The 13,107-nt window shown below is 40.7% G+C and overlaps 2 protein-coding genes across 2 annotated transcripts; one reads left to right on the top strand and one right to left on the bottom strand.

Moving 5' to 3' along the window:
* Positions 1-7,683: 7,683 nt before the first annotated feature.
* On the bottom strand, positions 7,684-8,707 carry LOC108033498 (uncharacterized). The gene has a single exon (XM_017107838.3). It carries the CDS (start codon positions 8,647-8,649, stop codon positions 7,780-7,782), a length of 870 nt encoding a protein of 289 aa, XP_016963327.1. The 5' UTR covers positions 8,650-8,707; the 3' UTR covers positions 7,684-7,779.
* A 1,061-nt stretch (positions 8,708-9,768) lies between these two features.
* LOC108033567 (uncharacterized) lies at positions 9,769-10,707 on the top strand. The gene is made up of 4 exons (XM_017107912.2): positions 9,769-9,858; positions 9,911-10,093; positions 10,152-10,316; positions 10,371-10,707. The coding sequence occupies exons 1-4, from the start codon at positions 9,814-9,816 to the stop codon at positions 10,629-10,631; spliced, it is 654 nt and encodes a 217-aa protein (XP_016963401.1). The 5' UTR covers positions 9,769-9,813; the 3' UTR covers positions 10,632-10,707.
* The last annotated feature ends 2,400 nt before the right edge of the window (positions 10,708-13,107 follow it).

Genomic DNA, 13,107 nt, shown 5'->3' with positions numbered 1-13,107 from the left:
ATTATACAAGTACATTTGGTTATTAGTTCGGTGGCCGGTCATTAAATGAGCGACAACTTGGAATGGCGGCATCATTACACCAGCATTAATATATCACATGACCAGGAGAGGCCCCGTCCACCGATGTCATGCCCCCGATCCCTCGGTCGCAATTGCGGCCGTGTGTATATTTTTTCGCGCTGTCCACCATAATTGGCAAAAATTAATTAAATATTTTACAAATGAATGATTCAGCGTTACAGCGGCATCCCAAGAGGGTGTGGTACTTCGCTGGTTGCCCACCAACGACTGGGGGAAGTAATGGTTCAGAGAGCGGGCCCACAGAATCATCGGATCAACCGAGGTCGGCGCCACTCAAATGCAGGACTGCATTTGAATTATGTCAAATCCATTTTGTTTTAATGAAACGTTGATTGTTTCGCAATTAATTTTCTATTGTTTGACAGTAATTATTATTATATTATAATCTATATCCGCATTGTTTTGGAGCACAATGCCCACAGCACACACGTAGGCACAATGGGTACAACAACATGAAATGTTCGGCCTAAAGTTGAAAGTAGTTGATATTGGTTTGGAATTGCCATAAAGGGTTACTGCAAGTGGTGCAATTATTTTTATTTGTTTTATGTGTTGTTACTGTATCTTTAATTCAGCCTTCTGTGTTTACCACTTGGTTTGGACTGCGGATACACTTTCTCAGTGCATCTCAGCCTCCGGCATACGGATATTTTCGATATTTCGGCCATGTGCTGGGCAACTGGCCATCGCCTTCGCCATCTTGAATATGGGCCCATAAATCGTTTACATTGGTTCGTCTTCGTCAGTTAATTTAAAACATGTCAGACAACTCGGACAACTTTGGACAATTGATTGACGCTTTAAAAGTTTAGCCAGAGGAGGCGTTCTTGCAGCAGCAACAACCACACGTGCAACATGCAACTCGGAGCCACTCGGAGCAACTCGGAGCAGGTTCCTCCGCCCCGATCCGCCCTGGGATCTTGTCGAGACCGTCCAGCTGGACGACGACCAACTGTTGGCCGCCTGACCAGAATATGCAGTGACGTTTTGGAATTGCAAAGAGGCCGAACTCCGTCGAGCCCGGGCCAAAGTAATTTATTTATTTTCCATTTGTCTTGACGATGAGCAAACGAGCCAAGTGATGGCCCCGGCCACGCTTCGATGAATGGCGTTGGCGTTGCCATTGCCTTGGCCTGGCTGGCTGTATGTGGTTAGGATTGGGCTGGTCGGGTCTGGACCCGGAATGGGTCCGCCGTTGATCCACTCGGTTGAGCTTGGACGGGTGAGAACGAGGCCAAATTGTTGCAGATTGGTGCACACTTCATTTTCGGCTGTGCATTTTTTATTCACATAGTTGGAAGCCGAGTGTAAGTAGCTTTGCTGTACAACTTACTATTTTGGGAGGAACATAAGAATCTGAGAAAGGTAAGTACAATACTTTAAAAGCCTTTTTTTAGGCGTTTTGATGTTAGATGTTTTTTCTAATTCCCACAAAATATATTATTATTTTTAGGTGATCATATATTTCTTGAAAAATAATACCAGCTTAAATAAATTGTATCATATTTTTACATTTGTTCGACCAAGTAAAAACTACTTAATTAGTTTCCTGAGTCTCAAGTATAGTATTGATGGTCACATTTGTAAATAGTTTCTTAGCTTTATCAAAAATTTGGTGAGAAAATGTAATATATATTGAAGCACGATCCGTAAGAAACCTATCTTATCAAGAAATCGGTGAAAGAGTGGGTCCCTCGTTAATTTCCCCCGAAGGATCTCTCTATATATCTACAGCTTTTGATTCAAACGTCTTTCGTGGCCACCCATCCATCCATCCGTCGGGCTGAAGACCCTCGCCCACTTCATCAAAATCGAACATTATTGAGCTTGAATACAGTACAGGCTGCGCCTCTTTGAGAGGCAGCCCCTCGAGCATCTCACACACATCCATCCATCCTGGAGGACGACAGCTGCAGGAGATTGCCACGGATTGGGATTGGCCAGAGGAGTGGAGACGGTACTGTAGGATGGGGATGGGCCAGTGCAAGGACATGCCAAGGCGCTGGACGATGGATTAGGAAGCTTCCTCCTCTCCGCTCGCTGCAAGGAAGCGCAGCGAGGCGAGCGTCATCGTCATCAAGTTGGACATCGCAGCGCGTTGTTTACTCGAGTCCGAGTCCAACGTTATCCTTTTTGGCAGTGGCCGCCTTTGTTGTTTTGTTATTTTTCATGTCAGTCAAAGAATTGGCAACGGACATGGCCGATGAAATATGCCACACATATACATACCCATATATATTGCGATCGAACGGGCGAGGGACAAACTTGGTCGTGGAGCACATTGCATCAATATTGAAACGTCAACATCAAACTTGCCCAGCGGCCAAATGGCGCTCTCACAGGATAGACAAAGGACGATGTGCAGGATGTGCCTCGACCCAAAAAGCTGATGAAGAGTTCACATTTTTCTTTGTATGATTTGACGAATGAGCTGTCATCTTGCATTGGAAACTCAGGCGAGTGGCTCCCATGTATCTCCTCCCACTTTCTTCCCCGGACAACTCAGCACAGCTGATGGCCTTTCTTGTTTGTATTCCTTTTGAGAAAAAATTTTGATGGCAAAAAGTTGCTGACCATTTCGTTTGATGCTTCGCTAAGGGGAATAATGAAAGGCTACAGAGGAGTGGACAGGGAAAACGAGATGAATACCATTTGCTCTTGGCAAAAATTTCAAATTGAACGCTTCAAACTGATTCCTTTTATATATCTGTGCAAAATCAAAACGGGTAGGGTTGGTAAAACAATCGATGATACCGTCGATAGCATATTTAAATTTAAAAAATACTATCGTTCCATAAAAAAAAAATAATTTCAGAAAAAATGTTGGTAAACATATTAGTAAACTGTTGTATATTTTGCAAGCTTCTTAGAGTTTTCCGTTTTAAGGACACTCTACAAAATTAAGGAAGGATCAATGTAAGTGATATATTAACCATGTCTAATTGAATTCATTATTAGTAGCACTGTAGAGTTTACAGTGGTTCCACATAAAAAATGGACATGTTTTTATAGCGTCAGAATGATATGTTATTTATTAATTAATTAATTTCATTTCTTTAATGCGTATAGGTAAATAAGAAAGACGTATTAATTAGGCACGTATATTCAAAATGTACCAATTGTTAAAAAAATATATAAAAGACTATTTTACAATCAGATTTAAATGTCGGCCAAGAAGTTCAACAAGGCAGAAGTCCGAGCAAAAAAAAATGTCAGAGATGTGGACTCTTATTTCAAGAATGGAAAAGTTTTCGGCTAAATGCGAAAAATTTCCGATACTATCGATAGTCACTACCATCATTGGCCAAAAACATCGATAGTATCCCCTATCGATGATTTGACATTTTCTACTTTTGTTTAGCTTACAAGAACGGCCATTTCTTATACCAACCAGAGATTGTCAGAAATGAGTCCCTTGTGTATGTATGTACAATAAATATATACTTACAATCCTTCCTCCAAAATGTTGCGCCTTTTCCGACTATCGACGGCTGGGGAACACTTTTATTGATGCTCGGACATTCATCACGATTTCTTGGAGCCGCCAGACGCTTCGTGTCACTCTCACGTCCTGTCCTTGGAGTCCGGAGAAGCCCCGGCCGCCAGCTGACCCTCCGCTCCCGCTGATGGCTCCATAAATGATGCAATAATTTTTTCATCTTCAGACGGGCAGGTCCACGGAGCCGAGGAAAAATCAAGAGAAATTTGCCTTTGGGATTTGGGTTCGTGAGCGGGAAAGGATTTTCGACGCTGGCATACGTTTTGTTTGAAAAATGCACAGGACATTACGAGGAGCTTCGGCTGCTTGGATCCGTGATGTATGACGGCTGGTCAAGGGGGAGTTGGCTGGGGGTGGTTTACGGTGCACCGAGTCTGCGTCCTTGGGGGGAGGCGGTGGAGAAAGCTTTCCTTCTCGTCATCTTTCGGGTCCTGACTGACCGTCAGCCCTGTCTCGGCGCTCTGCTAATGGCTCCGGTCCATTATCTCGTCATGTTTGTTACGAAATTTAATTACTCTTATTTATTTTTCACTGCCCATTCTCATCCGCGTCCACGTCCGCATCCTCCACGTCCGCGTCCTTGTCCTGTTCTGGTTATGATTTTCAACTTCGTCAAAAAATGCGAAGGCAAAAATTAAATGTGGAAAAATGAAATTAAAAACACTTTGCATGAAGCGTCCTCCGCCCATTTCCTTCCATCGCCTAATGTTTCGTCACTTGACCTCTCAGCAAAGCCATCATATTTTTCTGGGCTTTGGGGTTGGAGTGTCTCGGGATGAGTGTTTTGGGAAAAATCTAATAATATGTTGGGGAAATTATATTTTTTATTGCTGACACGTTGACGCCAGACGATTTTAAGGATTTTAAGGTTAAATGGTCATGTCAACGATTTTAAGGCTCTTTAGAAAAATTACAATACCTGAATGCTAGAGTAATTTTGAAATTACGAACATGAAAGGTAAGTGTTCAAGAATTTGATCATTCTTATTTGTCTCATTGTCTTTTAAAATTCTATAATAAATTTAAGATTTTAATTTAATTAATTTAATTCTTAAATGAATGATAGTCATCTTCTAGGTTTTTTTGTATTCCAATCTACTCTCCTTCAGTAGATTTTAAATAGGAACCATTCGAAATCAATATTTTTCTGTAATCCTTTTCCGGTAATGCCTTCACTCTATGTGCAGGCTCTTATCAGTCTCACTTTCGCTGCATACTTTCGGGATGCGAGGAGTACGTAAAAAGGACTTGATGGCGAGCAAATGCTTAGATCCTTTAAGATTTGTCTTCCTCTCTCTTGCAGTCGTCGAACAATCCTCTTGAAATTAAATGCCCCACGGAGATGCTGACTAAGGAAACTGTTCCATTGACCAGCGCTGGAAGACGGGGTTCTTTGCCAACTCCTGGCGTCCCGTGCATGTCCATCATTTGCTTTTGTCTTTCGGTTTTGTTTGCACACGCCATTTCTTGCACAAAATCCTTGCAACCTCAGTGGCATCAGCAGCCTCTTAGACCTGCCACGCCCCCGATGGAAACGCCCCCGCCCACGCCCACGCCCACTGGCATCCCTGCAGCTGTCAGTCAATGTGTCGTGTCACAGTGTCTCTCCATCTGTCTGTCACTTGCATGTCTGTATGTCTATTCTACGTGACACCAGGCGAGCGAATTTCCAACTCTTCCCGCTTCATCCCAACTTGCAAGCCTGCTTCCTTGCCAGCTCGCTTTCTTGCTTTGCTTTCCTTTCCTGCTTGCTTGCTTGCCGGCTTGCTCAAGTTTTCCCCGGCAGGAGGAAGGCGGAAGGAGGAAGGAGGAGCGAGGACCTCCAGTGAAGGATGCTCTGCAAGCGATGGATGGATTTTTGGATTCGCAACTTGCACTTGGATTACAAGTCTGATTTTGATGCGTACATGTTTGTCCCGCTCTCAGTTCGGTTCAGTGCGTGGGATGGGTAGAACACATTGCACTTGCAGGTACACTGAAAAAAATAATGAGGTTGCCAATTTCAATATGAATTTCACGACTACTTTCGACTGGTAAATCAAAACTACGACTGGTTTAATGGTCATATTAAATTTGCTTAACTATGAATACCTAAGTTTAGAGCTTTTTCTTCGTGAATTCAAGATCCTTTCTTCTCGAATAAGCGAGAAGCCGACTTCTTGATCGTTTCCATACTCAGTTTTTTTAGTTCATACAAGCACAAGATGTATAGTACAATGAGAAGAACAAGAGAAAATACGTTGGGAATTAAATTGTAAGACAGTATGTCATCTGCTTGTAAAATTAAGACTCAATTTATGAAAATAATATGAGTGCTACCATTATTCATGCTACAAAAAATGTGAGATTGAAAACTAACAAATATATAAAAACCCGTTAAATCATTATTTAATTCATTGTTTTATCATTTTTAAATTTATTTATTTTGTATTCATTTTTTCCCATGTACAAGCCCCCGAAACCCTCCTCTATTATGGGTCAACCTCACACAAATACGAGAGACTGGGCGAGGAAAGTGTGGGAACGCTCAAGTTTTCTTATGCTTTTGTCTTTGTGTCCTTTTATTATTTTATTCCCTGGCCTTGTTTTAATTCACAGCGTCTGCTGCCGCGTCATCCTTCTGGCCCGACTTTGTCTTCGTGGCAGTAGTGGTATCCAGTATCCTTCTCGTCTCCGGCAACATTGTCTCAGCCTCAGTCCTCCGCATCCTTGGCAAGGAAGCTCACGTGGTGTATGTGGGAAATGGGACCTGCGAGTGGAACTGGGAGGCGGTGGCTCTTGTTGTTGGGATGTAAGTGACATTCGCAATTTTCAAAACTATTGAATGAGTGACAAGTTCTGCAGACACGATTGAAACTGACAGTTAACTCGAGACTCGGTACGCAGTGACTTGCATTGAACGTGGAAGTACATTTGTGCATTTGTATCTAAAAAGTTATAGGGATCTACAAGGAATCACTGAATATTTTCCATTGTTTGAGCTTTAATACTAAAAATGTGTGTTTATTAGACAGTGAAACTACGTACAAACAATTTAGTTATTGTGTAAATATGCATAAGTATGCCGAACATCAAATAAATAGGATGGATTTCGAAACTTAAAATTTGTTTTCTGTTCTTATGCTCTGGTTTTTGTGAAATATCTTTGACCGTCAAATCTTCTTACCGATTTTTATCACACTTATATTTTTGTTACCAATGTACTGATGATTGGATGCTGATGCCATCCACTTGATGAAGAGGTGACTCACTGGCCATTAACAATTTCATTTATTTTGTCGCATCGAATGAGTGAGTTGGGCCCGGTCTGCCGGGGGCATTCGACCCAGTCTGTCTGTCAATGTCAACATCAATGTCACTGCGTCCTGGACCAGACATTTTGACAAATAATTCAAACCGCATTTTATAATGAATTTCCCAGAGGCCGGGGAGGGGCCAGGACGGGTCTGCTGACCAGAGGTCCAGAGGCCCAGAGGTGGGTGTGACTGCAGTTAGGCTGCACCTGATAAGCCCTCTCTCCCCATCATCATAATCGGGCAGACATTTGCGGGAGATTTATGCGAAATAAATTCCAGGGGAGCGAAAAATACCAAAACTGATAATCACATTGATGAGCGCGGCTTTATTTTTGGATTCGGGCCTTAAGTGCCAGAAAGCGACGAGTTGGCGTCACTCAAGCTCCCATAAAATGATGGTTTTATGGCGCAGATGTGTCCGGCTTGTGGTGACTCCTGGAAAGCACTGCGATCGTAAATTTGGACACCGAAGCGTCGTAAAGGTTTCTTAACGGCTGGCTAATGGGCCATGAAGATCTGCCCTAGCTTGCATAGACAACTTGAATAGCAAATACGTCAAAGGACGTACCATTACCAACAGATATAATGCAATAAAGCTCCATTACGGATAAAACAAAATTGAGTGTCCAAAATTAGTCATGCTTCGATCAACTGGTATCGAAAACCTGTATTTACATAATCCCCGTTCATTAAGGCGACCCAAAAAATCAATTTGCGAGACAAAAGAAGTATTGTTATTACCGCTGACAGCTGCCTTCATAATCGACTCATATCGTCACTGCCAATTATCATAAAAATACCCAAAAATAACTTACAATTTGTATTTGGCAAACATTTTGGTCAGCCAGATTTGGTTATGAATTACACGATTTTTGACGAGGAAACCAACAAGATATTTTAATCTCAAGACTCCAAAAAGGAGATGGGTGATTGCTCCTCCTTGGAATCTTCGGTACCTGCCAGAATCAACTCGCCAATGGGAAATACGATGATTTTAAACTTTTCGTAGATGCAAATTGTTTCGTAGTGGAAGGCATTTTCAATAACCACATGATTTCGCTCGGCTTCGAAATGCTTGGAGATCGGTGACAAATTAACATTCGAGCAGTTCAAAAAGAAATTGGATGAATTGAGGGCCACCACGAGATCATAAGATCCCTCAAGAGTTTCGTTCCAAATGGAGACGGATGCGAAGTTCAGGGTTTCCCGCTGGCATATGTCAATGGCCTCCCGATTGTTCCGGAATGTGTAGAATGTTATGACCCCAGTGGGGTAGTTTCCCAGAACATCATGGTTGCATTCGCACACAAAAATCGGGGAGGCCAGAGGAGGGGCTACCTCAGTGTGGTTGTAGGACTCGCATTTCTCCAGAGACGCCAGATAATTGGGATGTTCTGCCACGAATTCAGAAAGCGGATGCAGTCTGGGTAGGATTCTATTAATAATATCTTCGCGCATTCTCTCCTCAACCAGAACCATCGCCACCGCATTGGGGGCAAAGGGATTATGAACCGATTCAATTAGAAAGTGAAGGGCACTATTGATGTCCCCATCCTCGAAAATAATCATCAACTGGGGTGTTGAGCTGGGAGCTTCTGCTGCAGCTTGGATGCCTTCGGTATCCTCTTTACTGGAATACACAGAATTTCCCTCTAGATTATGAACCATATCATACTTAACCGGATTATCCAAGGGCGCAAGCTCGGTGGATTCCGATTGGGATGGATGCTCCGAGTCAACCGAACGCGGAAAGTATTTGGTTGTATCGAACATGGCTTGATCCAGGAATTTTAGATGTACTAAAGTGACACAATATGATGAGCAAATGTGCTAAACAGCTTACATTTTTGTTTCGGGCCAATGAAAAGCTAAAAATAATACCCCAAATACCCGGTATAGTCCAAAACCTAATTATTTTGGCTCTATCCAAAGCAACTTATTTGTAATTCCACAACATAACTAATATTGCTCCGGGGGCTTAGGAAGTCCTTTCATTAGAGCTCAATACAATCCCACATCGCGGGCGCGCCGCACAATTTAGTTAACCGAAACCCACGGCACGTTTTATTAGTTAATCGCCTAATTTATGATCAAATGTGACAGTAAAATTAAAATATCACAAGCAGATGAAAAAAAGTCCAAAATACACAAAAGTACTTAGCCATCGGCCGAACAAAAATCCGAAAATGCATTTGGATTTGTTGAAATTAGCATTAAAATATTATAAATATTTTGCCAAAATATTACAATCTTTTTTCTTTGCATTTAGAATTGCCTCCCTTTGGCCAACAACAAAGAGCATGCGATTATGAAACAACAAAACAGAACTAGCAACGACAATTAAAAACATTTAAAACCGCAGAGATATATATTTTTTCGTTGGGCGCCATGGCGAACAACAAACGCACCGCAAAAAATGTAAAATAGTAAATTCCCTAACGAGTTGAGGGACATCCATGTGGACATCAAGTGCAGCAACAATGCAGCAAATATAACAAAACGATAATTCTGCTAACGATGACCATTTACATATATCAAGAGTAATTATAATAAAATGCCGAAAATAAAATTAAAATTAATATAGAAAGCCGATTATAAAACCCTGTTTATACAAACACATATCCCACGCACACCCACTGCCGCGCATTCCATGTGGCAACAACAACTGTCAAAAATAGCAAATCCCATAAATCAACAATAAAATTTTGTCCAGAAAAAAGGACTGGCAATGCAAATAGAAAAACATGCCTGATATCGAATACATAATTGAAGACAAATAAATTTGTATTTATTTTCTATACAAATATAGCTTTTGACCGAAGCAAATCATCACCAGTTTTGCAATTCCGACCTGATATTATAATAAATAAAGAGCTTAACTCTTTGGAGGCTTTGCATATTTTGTCAAACTATGTAGAACAGGAAGTATTCTTTAGAATGGTGGGAAATCTGATAAAGAAGTTGGTTGTTATACTTTTTGGGGTAAGTGTTGCAAAATCTGTCCCAAGCCTTTTATAACTTGATGTATTTCTAGCTGATATTGGCCATATCTATAAGAATGATTCTACCCTTTACATTGAAATTTAGTAACCTTCAAATCGGTACCCAAATTATTTCCTGTATAAGTGATTTGACAAGTACCATTTTCATTTTATCATGTCTATTTTTGGTCAGCACTTTCCTAGCTTACTTGACTGACGATTGGATTGTCTTAGGGGTAGGTATTTTAACGAAATGAGCTGTAAAAACTGTTTATTTTTATTTATTCAAATTAGTATGTACCGCTACAATTGTACGTGTTACATTGGACGTTTGTCACATTTTCGGAGCGATTGGAAGCAATGAATAAAAGCTATGATACATTTATGGATCATTTGAACCAAAAATGGCTGAGCTATTTCAATTACAATGATACCTATTGGACTACTCTCGAAAAGACAGTATGACTTCACTAAAAAGGCTTATACCTTTCCTTATTATCTTTTATCTTGCAGATGCTATGCTGTGGACTGGAGGGACCCCGGTCTTATATGGACTACCTACAGAAGGTTCCAAGTCACTGCTATAATCCCAAACTCATAACACTCGGCTGTAGTCACTTACATCAAAACATATTTCACCCAATGCAACAAATAGGTTCCTTATTGCTAAGACTATTACTTTTTGGTGAGCTTTGCATTTTATTATTTTATGGCTTAAGGTTATTTAAAAAGTTGCTTCGGTTATGTGCAAAGGAAACCAAAAAGAGCTGTTAGCCAATAATTATTGGTAAATAGAATGTTATAAACTACACGTTTATAGAAAATATATTACAAGTATTCAAACACCTTAGACCACTACATTATTTTTTAGAAATAAATGCATCCCTATATGTACCGCATTCCCACGTCTACTTGCTATTTATTGTTTTAGAGTGACAATTTTTATCTATGCCACTTTGGCGCATAAAACATGCAGCTGACAAACCTGAATGGGACAAATGAAATAAATTGAAATTAGCTTCCTTTTGTTGCCGTTGACAATTTGAATAAAATTATTATAAATTTTCTCGCATTTTTAATTAATAAATGTCAAATATTCTGCGTATGGGTATTTATTTGCAAATTTATTTGTCTGATTTGTAAATTTCCTTTTTTTCTGTTTGTTGCCTTTTGTCTGCTGTGGCATTTCATGGAAAATTGATTTTGTTGTAATTGCGACGATAACAAATTTCCCAGGCAATTTACGGCGGGGTTTGGGGGCTTGGAAAAAAGTTCCGACTGGCGCCAAACATAAAAATGGACGAGAGAGGTGAAAGAGTGGCGGAAACATACTTTGGACCCGGGCACCGGAAACGGAAGTCAATATTAGTGGGCAAAAATGAATATTCGCAGTGGCGAAACAATTCACATTAAGCAAAACGCATGCATTTTTGACAATGGCACACCATTATTAATGGTGGGAATCTGTCGCGATTTGCTAAGCCGAATTATTTTTTATTTATATAGATGATATCAGGAAATCAATTTTTGGGAAATTTATGACCGAAAGTCATGCGGTCTAAGGTAGATAAATGAAAATTGCTTTCGATTAGTTTGGCAATTGGTGAACAAGGTGGCTGAAAAGCACATTCAAGTGGGTGGCTTAAAGAGTTTTAAAACTAAAGTGCTTTTTAGATACAAATCATCTTATTTATAACCAAGAAAAAAATAATATGAGGTTTTAACAATAATTTGATACTTTGAGAACTAAGGACAAGACCCTTGGCCACATTGAACTCTACCCGGCACTCTCGTCATCGGTTTTATGGATCCGGTGTCAAAGTCAGTCATTAAGCACGTGAACGATCCAGCGAAACCTTAACGACCGACTGTGGGTGAGTGTGACGTGTGGTGGCTATGAAATCGCTTTGATTGATTGCCATTCCCGAATTGACGACGATAGGAGGACCACACGCTTGTTAACTCTGTCGGTGCTAAACTTAAAAATATATACACATCGTGTGCGATAAGTGGGAGCCCGGGTCATAAATACCCGGCACCCACGACAAGAATTTCTTATGGCCCGAACGAAATTCCCGGCTGTGCGGATGGGTGCTTGCGAATATTTTGTGGCTGGCAAGTGTCAAACATTGGCCATCGCCCAGACAGCCAGCCATCAGAGTGAGACTTATCATTTGCTCATAAAAATGTCAAAACTATCACGCTGACATTGACTGATGACGGGCCTTCGAAAGGGAGGACCCATATGAGCGGGTATATGGAGCGATGTGGAATGTTGGGTTCCTCCTCCGGCAGGACGCCAAATGCTAAATGCTTCGCCTCCTCCACTTGTCACACATCCATCCATCCTTCAGCACGCATCCTCCTGTTGACTGATTCCATTTCATCTCCCTCCCGTCGTCGTGTTATTTTTTACTCGATGCCAGTGCATTCAGCCATCCATCTATCAATCGACTCTATCTCAGAGTGACTCAGAGTGGCTCGAGGAGCCATCAGCATAACCATTCCATAACTGTTTGGCCATGATTCATGGCCCCGATTGAATTTTGATTGACAATATCGCAAGCATTTAAAGTGTCTGTTTCCGCTTTCCGTGTTCTATGAATATTTTTTCTCCAATCTCCTTGCCAGTGGCTTGACTTTGGATCGCAAGGCTTTGGCGAAGTGATTTTTAAAATCATTTGTCCTTCGACAGATGAGGGATTGATTGACTTTGTCGGCTTTGAAATGAATTCATCACAGTTAGGAGTGAGTTGTCTAAGGTATCTCACGTGTTTTTTGGGATATTAGGATCTATTGTGTGTGTTGTAAATAATCGAGACTGACACACAAATCTCTAGGCACTCTTAAAAGTCATGTAGGTGTCTAACAGTATGCAACAAAATTCAAAGTCCGTTTTAAATGTCATTACAGTGCTTAAAAGTGTGCAACAACATAATGTTTAAAACCCGCTAGCAACATTAATTCATTTAGATTGTCGACTATCTTATATTCATTGCATACTTTTAGAGACCTAAAATTATATTTTAGAGGAATACCAAACCTGTTTCGCCTTCTGTGGCACATCTGTTTCTATTATTGGAGTTTTTCTTTCCTTATTTTTTTTAGCAAAAACAATGGCTAATTAAGTTTTGTTTTAAATGTAACAACTTATTTATGTCTACCATCTCATTTTTATTGAATGTAGTTAATCATTCATCTATAGCCTTGATAGTAAATTTAACGCCTAAAGTATAGGTGCGTCACAATA

The sequence above is a fragment of the Drosophila biarmipes genome, chromosome 2L, assembly GCF_025231255.1.
Source record: "Drosophila biarmipes strain raj3 chromosome 2L, RU_DBia_V1.1, whole genome shotgun sequence".
Lineage (NCBI taxonomy): Eukaryota > Metazoa > Arthropoda > Insecta > Diptera > Drosophilidae > Drosophila > Drosophila biarmipes.
This window is presented reverse-complemented; position numbering and strand designations above follow the sequence as displayed.